The 19,775-nt window shown below is 39.4% G+C and overlaps 2 protein-coding genes across 3 annotated transcripts; both read right to left on the reverse strand.

Annotated features, from left to right (window-relative positions):
• Positions 1 to 9,984: 9,984 nt before the first annotated feature.
• Positions 9,985 to 11,321, reverse strand: LOC112286295 (large ribosomal subunit protein eL28z). Its single transcript, XM_024528052.3, has 4 exons — positions 11,253 to 11,321; positions 10,596 to 10,744; positions 10,339 to 10,499; positions 9,985 to 10,186 (listed from the first exon to the last, which is right to left on the reverse strand). Exons 2-4 carry the CDS (start codon positions 10,741 to 10,743, stop codon positions 10,049 to 10,051), a joined length of 447 nt encoding a protein of 148 aa, XP_024383820.1. The 5' UTR covers position 10,744; positions 11,253 to 11,321; the 3' UTR covers positions 9,985 to 10,048.
• Positions 11,322 to 12,205: 884 nt separating this feature from the next.
• LOC112286284 (uncharacterized) lies at positions 12,206 to 17,882 on the reverse strand. Of its 2 annotated transcripts, XR_016504739.1 has the most exons (11): positions 17,323 to 17,882; positions 16,877 to 17,049; positions 16,210 to 16,637; positions 15,760 to 15,865; positions 14,668 to 15,375; positions 14,380 to 14,500; positions 13,615 to 13,816; positions 13,322 to 13,483; positions 13,103 to 13,191; positions 12,536 to 12,908; positions 12,206 to 12,424 (listed from the first exon to the last, which is right to left on the reverse strand). XR_016504739.1 is itself a non-coding variant. In XM_024528038.3 (10 exons), exons 1-10 carry the CDS (start codon positions 17,433 to 17,435, stop codon positions 12,767 to 12,769), a joined length of 2,244 nt encoding a protein of 747 aa, XP_024383806.1. In that variant the 5' UTR covers positions 17,436 to 17,882; the 3' UTR covers positions 12,206 to 12,766. The 2 variants fall into 2 exon arrangements, 1 of the variants encoding a protein (XP_024383806.1); XM_024528038.3 differs by having other exon boundaries at positions 12,206 to 12,908.
• Positions 17,883 to 19,775: the final 1,893 nt, after the last annotated feature.

Here is a 19,775-nt window from a genome sequence, read left to right on the forward strand (position 1 = left end):
TCATAAAAAAAAATAAAAAAATAAAAATCTAATATTAGAAGATATCATAAGACTCAAGTAGGATAAATAACAAGTTTATGCAAAATATTGCTATAAAGTCTATCAATTGAAGAATAATTAGAATAATGACAAAGTTAACTTTACATTGATTACCAACAATACAAAGCATAGGTAATAAAATAAGAACCACAATATTGCCAAAGATAGTGTACTATTAGTTTTGCAAAATGATGGTTGTAATTTCTTTGAAGAAAATGCTACTAATAAAAGAAATCAAGATCACAACTAATATAATTAATATCCATCATATAAAAAATATTTTAAAATACATGATGCAATGAGATGGCAACAATATTGCTCTAAGAAGAATACTAAAGATGTTAGGGACATAGTCTTTAGAACCTTCTAGAGACAAGTTTCTAGAACCTTCTAGAGACAAGCTTCTAGTACCTTCTAGAAGCAAGTCTCTGGAACCTTCTAGAAGCTTCTTAGTTGGTAGAAGATGTTCGAGACATAGTCCTTAGAACCTTCTAGAGATAAGTTTCTAGAACCTTCTAGAAGCAAGTCTCTGGAACCTTCTAGAAGCTTCCTAGTTGGTAGAAGTTGTTTGAGAAGCTTCCTAAATAGGAGTATATATTGGAATCGAGGCTGAAGAGTTCTTCAGTCTCGACAACACATCTCTTGGAGCTCTAGCTCTCCTCTTTGGTGTTGTTCTTGTATTCATCTGATTAATCTAGTTCTTGCCAGTTCTTCTTGAACTTCTTGGTAGATATCAAGTCTGTATTCTGTGTCCGTGACAGTTTGTCGAGACTTCACTCACCTCAGATATCAGAGCTAGTTTCTTCTTTGTTAGAGTGTAGATTATCCCTCTGCTTGGAAGTGTACTAGCACTTTAGAGGTTGCGGATTACCCTCCTCTAAACTGATACTTCTTTTGTTACAATATTGGAGTCTTATTCTTCTTGGAGAGAGTGGATTACCCCTTTTCTTGAAGCTCTTAAGGCATTTTAGAGGTTGCGGAGTACCCTCCTCTAAACCAATATTGTCTTCTTGTAGAGTCATTCCTGTCCTTCTCTTAGAATGGTCGAGGGCCAAGACATTAGTATGACGGAAAGTTCAGAGTCCAAGTTAGATGCTATCATGAATGCCCTCGCTACGTTATCACAAAGAACTGCAGAGATTGAAGGAATCGTGGCAAGGCTTCATAATGATGGAGCATCTGGGATGACACAATCTAGGTTGCACCAGCCTCAAACTTCTACACTTGGAGAAGCAACTTTGCCTCAGGTTCGACAAGCACCGCTGGTTCTACAACATAAGGAACCCCGAGTTAGCCTTCCAGACAAGTTCGATGGTACACGTTCCAAGTTTCGAGGATTCATCAACCAAATCAAGTTGATAACAGTTTTACAGCCCGAACCCTATCCAACGGAGGAGTCACGTGTTGGGCTTGTTGGAACCTTACTTACATGACAAGCTCTATCATAGTTTGCTCCTTTGTTTGAGAAGCGATCGTCCATACTAAACAACTTTGAAATCTTTTTGGAGGCATTTGCGGAAGCATTTGGTGAACACGACAAGGTTCGATGGGCTACAACAAAGATCCGGTCACTACGACAAGGGATGCGTTCTACATCAGTCTATGCATCGGACTTCAGGCAATTAGCATGCGACATCAATTGGGACGAAGAAGCGTTGATGAGTCAATTCTATTGGGGTTTAAGGGACGATGTGAAGGATTTGCTATTAACTCTTCTTGATCCGCAAACGCTCAACGAAGCTATTAGCCAAGCTGTGAAGTGCGATAACCGCCTATTCCAACATCGCCAAGACCAACATTCAAGACAACATACGGTTCGCCACATCCCAACTATGTCGGCAAGCAGCGTGAATTCACATTCAGAGGTAGAAGACATGCAAATTGATGCAGTACGTGTCAAATCTCTTACTCTAGAAGAAAAAAAGCGGCGTATGGAGGAAGGTCTATGCTTGTATTGCGGTGAAGAAGGCCACAAAGTTGGAAACTGTCCTAAGAAGCAAAATCGACGTATTATCAAGACTAGGGGTGTGATTATTCAGGAAAACGAAGATGCCCAGCCACAATAAGAACCGTGTGGCTGGACAGTGAAATATCGCAACAACAACCAGGTTCCTTTCTTTCCGCTCAACCTGCCCTTTGTTTTACAATCCCTTTGCTTATTGGCCCTCAGAAACTGAGAACCTTAGCATTATTAGATTTAGGAGCATGTGCTTGTTTCTTAGACGAAGAATTCGCAAGGCGTCATAAGATCCCTTTAGTACAAAAATCCAAACTTATTCACGTTGAGGTCATAGATGGACGACCTTTATTGTTTGGTAGTGTCACCCATGAATCAGAACCTATAGAAGTGACATTTAAGGACCATAGTAGTCATATTATTTTCAATATTATTAGAACCCCATCAAATCCTATTATTCTTGGTCTTTCCTGGTTGGAAAAGCATAACCCATCCATAGATTGGAAGTTGCGGAAGATGACCTTTCCTACAAAACCACCCAAGAGCAAGTCTAGTAGAAAACCCCGAATAGAGAAATCCTTATTTATTGGAGCAAGAGCGTTTATAAGATTGTCCAAGGAAGGCACACCATTTGTCATTTATGCGGCTCCAACTACCGGGAAGAAGATCTCGACAGCAAGTATACCGGAGCAATATAAGGATTTTAAAGACGTGTTTCAAAAGAAAAATGCCGACATGCTACGAAAACACAGACCATATGATTGCGCCATAGACTTACAGGAAGGAGCACAACCGCCTTTTGGCCCAATCTACAATCTATTGCAGTTGGAGTTGGCAGAGTTGCGGAAGTACATCGACGAGAATTTAGCCAAGAACTTCATCCATCATTCAAAATCATCAGCTGGAGCACCCATCTTATTTGTGAAGAAGAAAGATGGCTCGTTGCGGATGTGCGTGGACTATCGAGGCCTCAACAAGGTAACAAAAAAGAATCGTTACCCGTTACCCTTGATTTCTGGTCTCTTAGAACAACTTGGATGTGCAAGGATCTTTACAAAAATTGATCTAAGGGGAGCTTACAACCTCGTACGAATCAAGGAAGGAGATGAGTGGAAGACAGCGTTCCGTACAAGGTATGGCCATTTTGAATATAATGTCATGCCCTTTGGTCTTACCAATGCTCCATCGGTCTTTCAACATATGATGAATGACATTTTCTGAGAGTACCTTAACAATTTTGTTATCATCTATTTAGATGATATTTTGATATTCTCCAAAAATGACGAAGAGCATGAAAAACACGTTCGTTTGGTATTGGAGAAACTACGCGAGCGAGGACTATATGCCAAGTTGGAGAAGTGTTTATTTCACCAAATAGAGATGGAGTTTCTGGGGTTCGTTGCGACTACGAAAGGCTTGAAGATGGACCCCAAGAAGGTGGAAGCAATTGTGGCTTGGGAGGTTCCGAAGACGGTTAGAGATGTACAATGCTTTCTTGGTTTTGCCAACTTCTATCGGATCTTTATCAAGAATTACTCTCAAGTTGCTGCTCCTCTCACTCGGTTGACATGCAAGGATAAGCTGGAATGGGGACCTCTAGTAGAAAAGGCGTTTCAAAACCTGAAGACCGCATTTACTACGGCTCCAATCTTGGTACATTCAGACTTTACAAAGGCCTTCTATTTAGAAACTGATGCTTTGGATTTTGCTTTGGGAGTTGTACTTTCACAAATGAGAGAAGATAAGAAGCTCCATCCGGTTGCATTCTATTCTCCAAAGGTCTCTGCTGCTGAAATCAATTATGAGATCCACGATAAGGAACTTCTTGCTATAGTGGATTCTTTCCAAGAATGGCGTCACTTTCTTGAAAGAGCTGCACATCCAGTGACCGTATACATAGATCACAAGAATTTGGAGTATTTCATGTCGGCTCGAGTTCTAAATCGACATCAAGCTCGATGGAGTATGTTGCTATCTAGGTTCAATTTTATTATCACTTATCGACCTGGAAAGCAGCAAGGACTATCTGATGCCTTATCGAGGAAATCGTATCCTGTACCAAAGGCTGGAGAAGCAACGTTTGATCAACAATGTACGACATTGTTGGAGCCAGAGCAATTTCAGCTTTGCGCTATTATTATGCCAATTGATGTTGACTTCCTGAATCAAGTACGTGCCGTAACCATTGAAGATTCAGTAGCCATTGATATTAAGCAGCGTGCCAATGACGACAAGTTCAAGGTGGAAGGAGATCTTTTATACTTTGAAGAGCGGTTATATATCCCAAAAAGACCAGCACGACTCCGAGTTCTTCAATCTCGCCACGATTTTCCAGCTGCGGGACATTTTGAATTCAACAAGACCTTGGAGCTTATTTCTCGAGATTTTTGGTGGCCCCAAATGTGGAAGGATGTGAAAGATTTTGTCCTCTCCTGCGACATCTGTTCAAGATCCAAGAATCCTCGGCATCGCCCTTATGGACTCCTACAGCCATTGCCGATTCCACGTCGACCATGGTCTTCAATTTCCATGGACTTCATCATGGACCTGCCATCATCGAATTCATTTGACAGCATCTTTGTCGTGGTAGATCGGCTTACAAAAATGGCACACTTTGTCCCTTGCAAGAAGACATCGTCCAGTGAAGTCACAGCAAGGCTCTTTCTCGATAATGTGTATCGATATCATGGACTACCAGATGATATCGTATCAGATCGAGGAACCCAGTTCGTATCGAAGTTTTGGAGATCTCTCTTTGAGATACTGAAGGTGGATATTAAGCTTTCTTTGGCTTTTCATCCTCAAACTGATGGTCAAACGGAACGGGTGAACCAAGTCTTGGAACAATACTTACGATACAGCATCAACTATCAGCAAGACGATTGGACCACATATCTGCCGCTAGCCGAGTTTGCATATAACAACACCCTCCATGCGTCGACTCAATACACACCATTCTTTTCCAACTATGGGTATCATCCAAAGCTTGATTTATTGAGTCCATCAACAAATAACAATCTAGCAGCTGAAGGATTTACCAAAAAAATATCAGAGCTTCAAAATACATTGAAGCTTCAATTACAATCCGCTCAAGAATCCTACAAGGCGTCTGCAGATAGATTTCGGAATCAAGCACCTACTTTCAAAATTAGAGATAAAGCATGGCTTCTTCGACGGAATATCAAGACCAAGCGACCATGTGATAAGTTGGACTATCGAAGATTGGGACCATTTATCATCCAAAAGCAAATCAATCCAGTGGCGTACCGTCTGGAATTACCGGCTTCTATGAAGGTATATCCAATCTTTCATGTTTCTTTATTGGAGCCTTATCAAGAGTCATCTTTTCCTGGAAGAGTGCAATGTCCGCCACCTAGTATTGAGATCAAGAACCACGAGGAATACGAGGTTGAAAAGGTGCTGGATTCTCGGCGAAGGTGGGGCAAGTTGAAATATCTTGTTCATTGGTGCGACTACGACATTAATGAGTGAACGTGAGAGCCAGCTGAAAATCTCACCAATGCACCGCAAAAGATACAGGAGTTTCATCAACAACATCCTCATAAACCTAAGCCGGTTCGACAATAGCTTCTTTCTGAAGCTTGTTCACCCAAGAATATAAGAAAGGGAGAGAGCACTACCAAAATTCGTAGTTGATGTAATTATTTTCTCCAAGATAAAATAGAATTTTTTCAGTATCCATAGTTTGGTCTTCTGATATGGATAGCCAAGAAATAGATACTATGCCAGTCAGATTACTTCAACCAACTAGTTCACGAAGGCGACCCCGAGATGAAGAACCACCTGCACCACAACGACAACGGAGGATACCAAGTAACCGATCACTGGTGATTGTATTTGAGTCCGAGCCTGCTTGCGATGGTCAACCAGAAGGCATATTTGAAGGACAATTTCACAATGAAGATACGGAAGTTCATGCTTGGTCAGAAGTTGAAGGAGTGGGCCACTACCGTTGGCTTCAAGGGCCGATGAACCACTTACCTCGTGAACAACAGTTGGAGTTCATAGTAGATGTTATGCGACAGATCTTCATTTTCTTGCGTTGGTACTGATTGACAACAACATTGCTTCTCAGAGACCTTGAAGCTAAAGGAGGGGGTGATGTTAGAGACATAGTCCTTAAAACCTTCTAGAGACAAGTTTCTAGAACCTTCTAGAGACAAGCTTCTAGAACCTTCTAGAAGCAAGTCTCTGGAACCTTCTAGAAGCAAGTCTCTGGAACCTTCTAGAAGCTTCTTAGTTGGTAGAAGATGTTCGGGACATAGTCCTTAGAACCTTCTAGAGATAAGTTTCTAGAACCTTCTAGAAACAAGTCTCTGGAACCTTCTAGAAGCTTCCTAGTTGGTAGAAGTTGCTTAAGAAGCTTCCTAGTTGGTAGAAGTTGCTTAAGAAGCTTCCTAGTTGGTAGAAGTTGCTTAAGAAGCTTCCTAGTTGGTAGAAGTTGCTTGAGAAGCTTCCTAAATAGGAGTATATATTGGAATCGAGGCTGAAGAGTTCTTCAGTCTCGACAACACATCTCTTGGAGCTCTAGCTCTCCTCTTTGGTGTTGTTCTTGTATTCATCTGATTAATCTAGTTCTTGCCAGTTCTTCTTGAACTTCTTGGTAGATATCAAGTCTGTATTCTATGTCCGTGACAAAAGAATATAGTTCAATAAGCACAAACCATTACATTTAGAAATGCATAGATATACATGTGAGATAGAATATGCAAAAAAAAACAAAACAAAACAAAATAAGAGCAATAGTACAAACTATTAAAATTGGGATGGAAGATAAATACATGGCTTTGTTACAATCTATTAGTTTCAATGCAATAGAATTTGAATAGGCTAAATATCCAAACAAAACTTATATAGTGTTAATTAATAATTTTTAAGTTAAACCATCATGTAACTCTCAAAAGTGAGAAAAATTACACAAGTATTTTAAAATCAAAAGATACAAAAGTCTTAAGTTGTGAAGAAAAAGTGCTCTATATACAAATATAATAAGATATGTATTTTTATTTCTAAACAAAATATAAATTTATTTGTTAGCTAACTTTCTCATCATTTATCATTTATTAAATATTTATTATTTCTTACATGCATATGTATAGAATCTTTAAACAAAAAAATTAAAATAAATGTATTAAGACTAAGTTGTTAGAAAGACAAGTGGAAATAGATCAAGGAGCAATTGAACATGAATGTGAGGTTAAAAAACAATAAAAATTTAGTTGTTTATCTTTGCATTGTACTAAAGTTTCTAATACAAGACGTAGAAGAAAGCCATGATTCACATCCATAAAAGCAATTAAATTGTTGTTGTTCCTATGACTATCTTTGAAGTTGTAAAAGACTATTTCTTTCACTCTTGCACTTTCATTCTTATATCTTATGTACTTGTAATTACATTACCATCATATATTTACAAATATATACTTAACAAATAAATTTCTATACTTAATTTTGTAGAGTAAATAATTAAAATAATTATATTAATAATTATTATAATTAGTTGGGATTCTATTTAAAATATTTTTAGCATTGTTAGACACACAATTAGACATTTTTTTATTCTAGAAATCAATACATAATAAATTACTAGTATAATAAATTTAAATACTTATTTCTATTATAAAATCTTCCAAATTGATAGTTTATATATATTACAAAATTTGTTGAGAAATAGGTTTCTTAATACACACTTTTTTCTTTAATACAAGTTATTAAAGTAGCAAGACTTTTAATCTACTAATCTTCTTTATAAAACTTATTGAAATCAATCAATTCTTCATCTCTAATTTATGCAAATTTGGATATGAAGGATTTTAAAATAATAGTGAATAAAATGACAAAATGATAAGATTTTTACTTTAAAAGAAAATTTTAATAACATTAATAAAATTTAGAAAAAAAATAGTAGTTTAAATTTTAAATTTCAATTAAATCAAAAAAATACTATTATAAAAAGATTTTAATGGTCTTAAAAAATCACAATAATCTAAATAATTTGACATATAAGAATTTAATTTAATGTTCAAAGATAGTTTGTTTTATAATGACTCAATAAACAATTACAATCTCTATGTTTTATGAACAATTCTAATAGTGATTCAAAGTTTTGGAAGTCCCTTATTCTTTGAAGGATTTGAAAACATAACACCACTATACTCTATCAACTCAACTACAAGTGGCTTACAAATAGATTATGGCTTATATTCTATTTTAGGCATGAAATACTAAAAGAAAAAAATCTTCCAACCAAAAGGTATAAAGATTATAAAGCAACTCATTGTAGAAACATGTTCATAAACTAATTTAAAAATATGCACTAATATGCTCTTTAAGTAATAAATGTGCCCAAACATTAGATTTGAAATATCCGTTTTCAGAATCAAAAAATGATTTTAATTGATCAAAACTCTTAAATAAACATCAAATTTTGTCAGAATAGATGAAACATTTACTAAAGGTTGGCTTGAAAAAAGTAAAATGTCATGTAATGGATTTTCTTTTTCTTTGCATGTCTGACCTAAACTCAGAGTCAACTCACCTAAACTCAGAGTCAAGTTTATGATGTCCTTTTGTAATCAGCCCTCCTTTTTTTAACTAAATGTACCATCAGGGTTAAGCCCTATGAGTTCCAAAATAAGACATGTACCTTTCCCAAGAAATACAGGTTCGATAACCCAATAGAGCGATTCTGAGCGATGCAAATCCAAATGGAGCGTGCAGCTGTGCAGCTTCTTCACCACCCTTGTCTGTGAAGAGGCAAATCCATGGGCGAGATGATCAAGATTCTATACAACCAGTAGAAACTTTTCGAAGATGTACCCAATGAACAGAACTGGATTGCCCCCGCCAGCATCTTCCTCCACTTCTCCTGAAGAGCGAGGTCTTTGCGAGATTTAAAGAACCCAACTGAGTGGACTTAAAAATAAAAAATAAAAAAAACAAGAAAGTAATCCCGAAGTCCAGTTTCAGGGAGATCAAGGTGAGATCATTTTTAGAGTCAATCGAAGTTGATCAAGTATATATATTGCAAGCCTGTAGAGGCGAAACAGTTTGCAGCAAGAGTGTGTAATAAGAGAGCGAGAGAGAAAGATGTTTTTCACAATAAGGTGTCGAGCTAGAAGAGAGTTTCGTGACGAGAAAGGGAATTACCCGCGTTGGTTTTACTCGTTGTTCAACCTTCCCGATGAGAAACAACACTGTTTGAAGCACAGAGGACCCAAAACGCTGAGCAGTTTCTACTGCCTGGATTGCTGTTCTAGGATTTGCGGGAAATGTTGCACCGAGGATCACCGTAGTCATGAGAAGTTCCAGCTTTGGATATCCACGCGCTGCTTAACCATTCGATCCAAGGACCTGTTGAAGAGGGGTATCCAACTGGATGACGTCTTCTCGTGTATCTGCAACAGCCAGGAGGTTACATTCATTTTCAGTCGACATCCGCCGCTGCAGAACAGATCGTCGAGGCCGTGCTGCTGTGTTGTGTGCGGGCATAGGTTCAAGTGCGACAACATCAAATACTGTTCGCTAAAGTGCCTGGTGCTTGGTCGAGGGCGAAAACTTCACGCACCGAACCCCAGCGACAGCATGCAAAATGAGGGTGGGCAACAAGAGGGGGCTCCAGCGGCGGAGGAAAAGCAAGAGAGGGAGCCTCCTTTGGGTCCGCCTGGAGGGATCGATGATGTTCCAGGGAGGAGAAGGCTTCGGAGCAGGAAACAACGCTTCCCGCGCAAAGCACCCTTATACTCCGACACGCCGGGCTGGCTGCTCCAGCCCCCACACTGATGTTCTTTTTAATAAATTGACATTGATTCATTTTCAATCTTATAGGTTTTTAGGAGAAAATAGAAACATCAGCGTAATTAAGCAGCCGACTCCGCATGTATCGTTACAATATATTTCACTGGCTGCTGAAACTCACAGTTAGTTGCTCAAGCATTAATAGAAACTGAAACATTCACTACGGGGAAGAAATAAAATGCCCACCGGGTCCAATTATTGAAATAAAATTATATTCCAAAAAGAATACATCGTCTACTTCTTTGCTGCTGTTCTAGCCTTGGACTTTTTCTTGGTGGCACCAGCCTTGGCCACACGGAGACTCTTATGTACAGCGGCCAACCTGGCCAATGCGGCGGACTTCAAATCAGCCCTGTAGCCATTAGAGGCAACCTACGTCCACAAAGACACGGAAATTTAGCACTGCTATCTAAGAGTTCAACAAAAGAATTCCAACTAGTGACTTTTAGGAGTTAGATGGCAAATCTAGAAGTGTGACACTAAGAGGTGAGAAAACTCCGTTTCAATTGAAGCGTAAAAAGCACCTGATTGACCACGGTCTTAGCCATCTTGCGGAAATCCTTCTTCAAGAGAGAGTTGTGGCGCAGCTTGGCAGGCTGGTTCCTTTTCTTGGTCTTCGTGGTGGTCAGGACCACCGAAAGACCTTCGGCGGGTGCGATGGCCACAGACTTCTTGTTCGCCAACCCTAAAAGTTGAGCGAGTTAATTAACGTATTAACAACGATGTGAATTAAAGGCCAGGGAAATGGAAGACAACAGTTCTAACAATGACGAGGAGCTACCTGAGTACTTGAAGGTGTTCAGATTATACAAGTTATTGGGCTCTGAGCTAAAGGTCACTGAGTTGTTGTTGTTTCCATTTCTCTTCACCAAAAACCTGTTACTGTTCTTGACCAACAACCAGATCAAGTCATCCGATACAGCCGCCATTCTGCACTTACAAGGAAGCACATGAGTACAGAATCAACAAAAATCCTTAAAAAAACAAAAACAAAAAAACAAAAAAAATTCAGTCGATATCGCAATCAAACTATTCACCTCAATTCATAAAACAATCAAATCAATCAAGAGAGACTTCAACATTACATAACTATCCTCGACACGCGAAAGCCCTAAAAATTCACGCAACTCATTCATTAATGGATCAACGCACACAAAACCCAGAATCAGAGAAAATGCGGACGTAAAACCCGCGCCCTACCCTACAACCGACACAAACCCTCTTGAGGATTTTTCGGAGATTGCATGCAAGCACATTCTCACAAGCACATTTCGAAACACCCACCAACTCCCAAAACCTTAAGGCGTAACACAGAACCCTAATCCGACCTCGCAGCCGATGCCCAGAAAAACAAAAATGGGCTGCACTGTTCTAATCATTCAAAAGCTTGCAAGTAACACTGAGAGGAATGACGAGGGTAGAGGAATGAACGAAGTACCTGGAAAAGCGAAGGACGCGTGAGGCCTGCAGCGGGGAAGAGATGGAAAATTTTCAGCGCCAGTTGCAAGTCCGCAAAGAGGGAGCCTTGAGGCGATGCGGCAGGACTAAGTACCAACCTTTCCCTGGGCAAGCCCTCCGCCCATCTGGATGGATGGGTGGATGGATGATTTAAGGCTTCATCCTTTATTGATTTATATCATCTGTTTCCTCATCCATCCAACTGAGGCCATCGTTCGCCGTTCGCGGCGTTCCCGTTCCCGTTCTTCAAGGAACTGGGAGGACAGTGTTTCATAAATATTTTTGTTACAAAAAAAATTGTAAATTTTTATGTTATTATAAAATGATAGCCATAAAAAATTTCGGAAAATCATGATAATTTCTTTCTGTATAAAAATTTAATTTCTTGTTGATTTTTTCAAAAAATTGACCAAAGTAGCAATGATAACTATTTGTTTAGTTTCTTTCAAATTTGAGAAGAAAAATTTTGCTGTAATTACCTAGCTCTTGTATCAACCCAATAAATTAAAATACAAAAATTTGAAACAACATGCATACATACATACATATACGTTTCTTTATTGCATGTAATAATTTATAAAATTAAAAAAAATAATGTTAGTCAACTTTAAACAGGAACCAGTTGAATTCTTGGATAGTTTATTATTGAGTTTACACCTAAATCCACAAAAACATACTTGTAATTAGTTAAAATCTAGATAAATGAAAACAATAACTTCTAAAGATCTGTTTTATTTAAAACTTTTAAACCTTCACATGTTTTAAAATACATAATTTAAGTAACCTAAAATATATTCTCGATGTCTTTCACAAATGGTGAATAGACTTGACGGTTCATTTTTTTAGCAGGCATAATGATAGGAAGCATTTTGCAGAACATAAGAGGATTCACATAAGGGCATAAGGTTTCTACCTTTGACCCACAATGCTCGATTTAGCCATGAACTAAAACCAAAATGATCAGGACTTAAAATGCAATCACATGTGTAATATGATTGGAGATATTGATACAGAACTGTGTTTCAATCCATGACAAGACTGAGGAAAATTGGATGGGGTTTCTTAAATGTGAGAACTCATCACTCTAGCCTGCAGATACTCGAATTATGCAGCGTCCTCAAGTTCTCTGGGAGGTGAACCTATTCTAAACCCCTGCAAGTACAGAATCAACGGTCAAATTTGAGATATCTAAACAAAGCTGGTGTGAGGTAACTTCTAATCAGATGGCACAATAATAACCCAGTGTGACTTGACGCTACTTACATTGTCACTGAATTCTCTGAACTTAGTTGAACATAATCATCCAACGCCACTTGATTGCAGCAAGGGAAGAATTCTACGTGCAAGGAGGTACTGTAAACTTGTAGTGTACAAGACTAACTAAAGGTAGTCAAGCCATTCCCATTTCAGGTTTTCCTGTTGAAGGGAAGGCAATACGTTGACACTGTAAATTACCACCCTCCTGTAGCTTAAACAACACAGCATTCAATTTGTTCACGAAGTCCTCAATTTGTTCACGTAAGCAAGGAATCCAGTGAGACGTGGGGCTGTGCGGACTCGCTCTGAACGTCTCACAGAGGCTTCTTCAACTGCGTATCTTTGAGCAAGCTCCTTAGATCTCTTCTGCAATGCATTACTGCAATACCACAGCGTAGAGGTTCATATCAGATATTTCAAAATAGTCATAATATAAACATCTTCAGGATATCAAGAATGTAAATGTTCTTTACTGATTTGTTCAAACCATAAAACGTACTCCATTTTCGATCCCGGCCAAAAATCTTTGAAACAACTTGGTCCCAGTAATAAGGACTGAAAGACCCAATTCACCTAATTTTGACTTGATACGTTTCCAATTGCTTGCGCAGAGCCTTCTCCCTTATTCCTTTAACATTTAAAGAGCCAATCAACGCATCAAGCTGCAATCAGCAACTAATCAGTTAAATAGCGAAAACAAATCCCGTGTGAAAGAACTAAGAACAAAGCCAAGATTCTGCTATAGAAGTCGATATTCGATGAGGGACATGAACAACTGACAAAGAGGCGTACCTCCTCTTTTCCAGCGTAGTAACCCCAATGTGTGGAATCTTCGCTCTCCACAAAAAGTCGACCCTCCCTATTGAAAAACCAGAAGCGATTGTGATCGCGATCCTTCCCAAGTGGTACTGTGAGAACACACAGTTTTTCCAATTCTCGATCCAGCTGTTCAAGCTGTAGTTGAGCATCCAGGCCACAAAATAAATACTACAAACATCCTGTCCCATAATTATACAATTTTAGGATTATCAGAAATGCTATCATCAGTGTAACAGCAATTGTGCATAGAGATCCCAGATGCACACCTTCTTCTGTCTTTCAGACACCTTTTGCTCTTGCAATTTGCGCACCACCAAGGCATCGGCCTCACCTTTCCTCTTCTTCTGCTCCTCAACTCTCTGTCTTTCCTTTTCCTTTTCCTTCTCTTCTGCAAGTTTCTTTTTCACCTTTTTCTTAAGTTGTTCTTGCCTGGAACGACTGGCCGATACATGCTTATTTTCTTTGTCCCTGTCGGTTTCCAAAATTAATTATCTCAGGTACATGTAACACTTCACAAGTATGAAACATGGAGGACAATTCTCACAAGATCTTTTACTTACATGTCTCTTAACAACTGGTCCAGAGCTCTAGTGCTTCATGTATTTTGGGCTGTCATAGTCATTTGATACGTACTATTGGATACAGTTGCTACTGTGATGATTGCAGACAACGCCCGAGACATTAAGGTAGCATTAAACTTATGTTGGGTTAAACAGTCAATCACTAAAAAGAACGTTGTCAAAACTTTACGGTCGGCTATACAATACGTCATACAGTCTTAATAGCGATCCTTAGGAATAAGATTCCAATCACTCCCCCTCAAAACATAAGCTACGCAAAGGAGTTGCATAAGTCACGCAAAATAAGAATTGTAACTGTGCAAACCGACACTGAGAGCATGCCTCGTTATAGCCGTCGGTCTCCGAGACCGACTGGCAAAAGTGTTGCATGTTCTGAGAATAAACTTAGCTTTTTGAAATACAGATTTCTTAATCAACTTCGCAAATCCAAACAAAACGCAGCAGACTCACCCTGAAACTCCGTTATTGACAGGTGAATGATTCCCATATGAGTTTCGCTTGCCTTTCACCTTCCAAACTGTCGGATGCTTATCTTCAGTCAGCTCCTCGTCATCCTCATCTTCATCATCCTCTGCACCACATCAAGACGACGGTGAGGCTCAAAATCACAAAATAAAAACTAAAAACGAACCTTTAAGGTCTTGATAGGTAAGCATATAAAATATCTACCACTGTCGATGCCTAGCTTAGAAACCATCCTCTAAACTTTAAAGAAAAAAATGAGTTCACAGCTCATACCTCCCTCTCCATTCTCTAAACGTTGTTCTACTTGTTCACCGTTCTCCACACCTCTGCCATTTGCTTGCTCTGCCCGCTGCTGCTTCAAAAGTTCCTTTTCTTCTTTTCTCTGTTTGACTTCTAACGCCTCGATCTCCCTCTTTTGAGCAACAATGAGTTGATACTCCGCAATGTTCTCATCAATCTGATTTCTAATGATACCAGAGTTGAGACAATTGTTCACTAATGTCTGCACAATATTCACCTTTTCAGAAACCTTTACTTGCTTGAAGTAGCCCTTTCGAATCATGGAAATTACATTACTGGACACTCCTTGTTGGCTCGGCAGCTCCAAGAAGTCACAAAGGTCATCCTTCCATTTGGCCATGGTGACCTCAACTCGTTTCTTCCTCTTCTGCTGGAACTCATCCCTCAGGGTTGGGTCGGTCAAAGCTGCTCGGAGCAGTGAATGAATCATCTCCAGCAACAATGGAGCCTCGCCTTCTCTATAGTCAAGTGACTTCTCGAAGTCCTCTAATAAGAAAGGAGAGAGAAGGAGGGTTTTTCCAAACAAGCAACAGAAGTCCCAAACCATCAACATGTCGCCAGTGCACTCAACAGGCACAACAAAATCAGTTGCTGGAACTGGCCGGTCATGTAGAGGAGGATCATTTGCTGATAATTTAACTTGAGTATCCTCGATCGGATAGCGAATGGGTGGTGGTATCACTGCACAAATTCGTAACATCATATCAGCTCTGAAATCTTGTAAACTCATATTGGCGAACCTTGTGCTTATCCAGCAGAGAATAGTCAAATAGTCCATCCAACAGTCGATGAAGGTCTCAAGAACAGCTTCAAAGAATACATCAAACTGAAGCAGTTCAAGCACTATCCATTTACTCATCACTCTCCTTGTAAAAGCAAGACTTATAACCTTGTTTCTTTAGTCTGTGAACGTGAATTTCCGTAAAGGATTTCATCAAATAACCAACATGTTCCAAAATATATTTCAATATCTAACTTGCAGGACTCACTCATATTGCAACTTACATATACCACAGCAACTGATTAAAATTCAAGATCCACAGCAGCTCGGAAGTAAGGTGACACCTCTTTCCACGTGTTGTCTTTTGCTATCGCCCTTCCTTCCGACTCCGGTAGCCTCGCTTCTCTTTCTCTTCCTAACCCCTTGTATCCCGTTTGCCACTTTGGAAACCTACATTACAAAGTTGATACACATTACTAAAGATAAAAGAGGTAAAACTACCTGCATCAGAAGCAAAACACTAATACTATGTCTAAAGTGTTTTGCTCAGGACAGATATTACCAAAAAAATAGAAATAATAGCTGCTGGCAGCGAACCCATGTCGGTTTAAATGGCTCAAAGACATTGATTGGGCTTAAACCGATCATGTAAAAGCGGGAAAAACGCAGCCATGACTTAGAGGATGCATTTCACAAGGCACCTGACAGGCTCAGACAACTTCGGAGTAGGATATCGGGAAAAGCAGGATACAGTTGAGACTTGCGATTCAGTTGAGAAAGACTTCCACCCTTACCTCGAATTTTTCACTAGATAAGTTTCGCTTCGACTGTTTTTTAGCAGCCACTTTAGGTCGTTCAGCAACTGGGATCGGTATTTTAAACTTTCGAGCAAGTTTTTCGTGCACAGACCAGGCCGAGTTCCGAGATAGACCTGATGAAGCCGACTCTCTGATGAACGCCTTCAGAAGAACTCGAGAAAATGGTTGCTTTTTGCGCCGCAAATTCTCCGCCACTATCTGAGAGGTACCAGTTTTCCTCCCTTCGTCGTCCAACCAAGCAACTTCATATAAAGGACTTCTATCCTCTTCTTGGTTAAAAACTTTTAAAATCCGACACGTTCCTAGTGCCTCATCTTGTACCCCCGTAACCTCCTCTCCCGGTACAAATCTCTCCTTGAAAATTTTGTAGATTCTATCGACCAGCTCATCAACACGCAAAGGACCTGAAAACAGAATCATAAAACCTCAGAAATATGCCTGAAATAATCAGAGCATGCCTTTGAGGAGGGTTCACAAAGAAAAGAAAGTTCATGGATATCTACTTCCAGCACGACAACTTCAAGTTCCATCGTCGGTTCATCGCTGAAAAGCATACAAGAAAGAATGCCTACCCTAATTCAGAAAGTAATTAATGGTGTCAACGTAGTTGATGTTGACAAAATAAAGGGAGAAAGCAACTTACTCAAGTGAACCATGCGTAAAACAGGCCCCATGAATTCCTTAGGAAACTGTTGCACTTTCTCCGTGGCCTTGCGTTCAGAGACTAGCGCTTCCTCGTAAGTTAAATTCGTCTTCCCCGAAACTTTGCACGTCCACAACCTCCGCCGGTAGAATTTCATGCAACTCAAATATTCTCTAAGATGTAGTGAAGGGAAAAATGCGCGAAAGAAACGAAACAAGTACAAACTGCTTCAATCCATTCACGCTCACAAACAAAGCACGTGGGAAGACCGCATACTCAATAGAGCAAAAAAAATGGCAATAAGGAGATCGAGTCATGTATCTTCGCAACCCAGTGGAGAAAAACTTCTCCTCGTCACTCTGAAGGAAGCGCAACAAAATAAACCGCCGCCTAGAGGCGAAAATCATCAACAACCAAAAAAATCAAAACAATGAAGGGATGGATACTTATAATCCCGAAAAACCTCCTTCGTGAATCGCACTTTAAAAACGTCCTCATCAGGCAGCAGGTCCTTCGGCGGTTTCCGGAGCACATAAGGCTTACGCTTGAACAGCGGCATTCTGGAAACCCGTGAGCTACCTCTGCCACCACCGCCACGCTTGCCTCGTCGCAATGCGGCACATAGGCGTCGACACTTGTCGTCGGTGCGCACTCTCACAGCGAATTCAACACCTCAACACCGTCCCCTCCGCGCATGGCATCACACTCTTCTCTTCTCATCTCATCCCCACCCGCTAATTAGGTCTTCTCGCAACACGCCTGTCGAACCCCCTTTCCCCACCACACCCCCAGCCAGCCTACACCAGTCGACTTTAATTAAAATCCACTCACAGTGCGTCTCGCTCTTCCCACTCTCGCTCAATCAATCCTCTCTGTCCTCCCCGCCACGACTTCCAAGCGAAACCAGCGGCACGCGCGCGCTGCTGTTCGCGAGCCCCAGGTGGAACCAAGCGATCCGGCGAAAGCCACAGCGTTTCGGAGTTGGGGCGTGGCGGGCGATGGCAGTGGTGGCGAGCCTCATGAGCCTCCGCAGTCGTGGCTTTGGTCTTGCTCCCTCCCTCCCTCTCCCCCCAGCGCTCGCGTTGCCAGCTCTGCCTCGTTGCTGCCTCCCCCCACTGCGTGATTTCCAGCTCCGTTTCGTCCCCCCCCCCCCCCCCCCCCCCCCGCTTCCTGGCGCCACTCTCGGACGCACGCGTGGTCTCGTCCGCCGTTCCTCCATTGTCGTGTCTTCCCCATGGAAGGACTCTCGTCCGCGGCGTCGTTTTCTGGACGGACGACTGACGTGGTCTCCGTTTCGTTCACTATTCGTTGTTCTCGTCGCCGGTGCGACTGGTGGTTGGTGGATGAGAAAGAGCCTCGTTCAGACTGCCGTGCTTTCACTGGCTTGTGAAGCAACTAACTCTTGGAATGGGTGTCCACGTCAGCTTGTCCACGTGTGCAGTTACGTGGACTAGTCGAGGATTTTACAAGGGAGATTCGTCGTGTGTGTTTCGGTCATCTTAACAGATGTATAATATTCAAAACGCTCATCTTTACAGTTTCAATGTTTAAATTATTATTGACATGATGTTCTTTTTTAGGTCAGTATCTCAATAATAATAATTACACACTCTATTCCTCGAATTTTTTCTATAATACAATACTAATTCATGAAATCTATAAAAAATAAAAAAATAAACCTTATTGGATTAATTTTAAATTTCAAGACGTTGGGTTCTATTTTTAAATGTTTTCAAAAAAAATTGGAATAGTGGGAAAATTACTTCAATCTTGAAATATATAATTACATTTTTTTAATTGTTTTGTGGAGAAGGCGAATATTGTTTTAAGAGTTAAGTTCATGTTAAGTATATTGTTTTTATATTTATTATGATACCAATACATACTTACATGTTATCAATACATACTTACATGTTATCAATACACACTTACATGTCTTTATTAAAAATAAAAATAAAAATAAAATAATAAAATAAATCTCACTATGTTTATGGAATCATAAATTTGATATTCTATTATTTTAGAGAATACACGGTGAAAGTTTTTTGAGTTTAAGATGTCAAAGTAAATTACTTTGCTAGAAGCATCGATGAAAGATTATGGATTACCAAAGGTTGTGTTAAGTAAAGATAGCAACATATTACAACTTGGATGGGAGTTTTACGTCTTTAAACTAGCTTTGCTTCCTTATAACATATTAAAATAAAAGAAAATAAATATTATGTCAGCATTTGAGCAATATACATGTGACATAGAGAGTTTACCTATATGATTTAGAATGGTATAAAATAAAATATAGCTATATGGAGTTTTTATAAGATTTTAGAGTGATAGCACTTTGATTTCAATAATAACATATTCATGCTTCAAATATTTTCAGTAGATTTGGATGCGGAGTCTTCTAAAATCTTACACAGATTACAACAGGAGAGTAATTTTAATTAAATTTTTATTGAATTAAATAAATATATATTAACCAAGTGATTTTTATTTTATTTCTGAAAAAATCCAATTAACAAACTTATAGATAGTAGTAGCAGGCCAAAATTAATTTGGCACCAAAACATATACTGATATATTTAAACCTTAACTGATCAACACTCCTTGCAATTATTTATACAAGCATCTTTTTTGTTAAAATTTTATTTTATGATCATATTATCTAATCAATTATTTTAGTTATTAAATCTTTTATTTTTTATTTGTAATCACCAACTGTATGTATATATATATATATATATAAATGTTAAAATTTGTGACCATTCAATGGAATTATCATTAAACCACTTTTAAAAGCACATAAGATGTTCTATTGGTACCTTGCCAACAAATGTTTCTGTAAAGTGCCACTCAATCTCTATGTAAATGGATAGGCTAGTCTTGTATAAATGTATTATTT

The sequence above is a fragment of the Physcomitrium patens genome, chromosome 1 (genome assembly GCF_059467195.1).
Source record: "Physcomitrium patens ecotype Gransden chromosome 1, ASM5946719v1, whole genome shotgun sequence".
Classification (NCBI taxonomy): Eukaryota; Viridiplantae; Streptophyta; class Bryopsida; order Funariales; family Funariaceae; genus Physcomitrium; species Physcomitrium patens.

Bases quoted from the DNA above. Each gene is read 5' to 3' on its own strand.
- LOC112286295 (XM_024528052.3), bottom strand. From the start codon at position 10,743: ATGGCGGCTGTATCGGATGACTTGATCTGGTTGTTGGTCAAGAACAGT. The intron at 10,500-10,595 runs GTAGCTCCTCGT...CTCAACTTTTAG, and splicing joins GAACACCTTCAAGTACTCAG to GGTTGGCGAACAAGAAGTCT. The intron at 10,187-10,338 runs GTGCTTTTTACG...TTGTGGACGTAG, and splicing joins CTAAGACCGTGGTCAATCAG to GTTGCCTCTAATGGCTACAG.
- LOC112286284 (XM_024528038.3), bottom strand. From the start codon at position 17,435: ATGCCGCTGTTCAAGCGTAAGCCTTATGTGCTCCGGAAACCGCCGAAG. The intron at 16,638-16,876 runs GTAAGTTGCTTT...TTCTGTTTTCAG, and splicing joins TTTACGCATGGTTCACTTGA to GTCCTTTGCGTGTTGATGAG. The intron at 13,817-14,379 runs GTGAGTCTGCTG...GGAAACCGACAG, and splicing joins GTCAATAACGGAGTTTCAGG to GGACAAAGAAAATAAGCATG.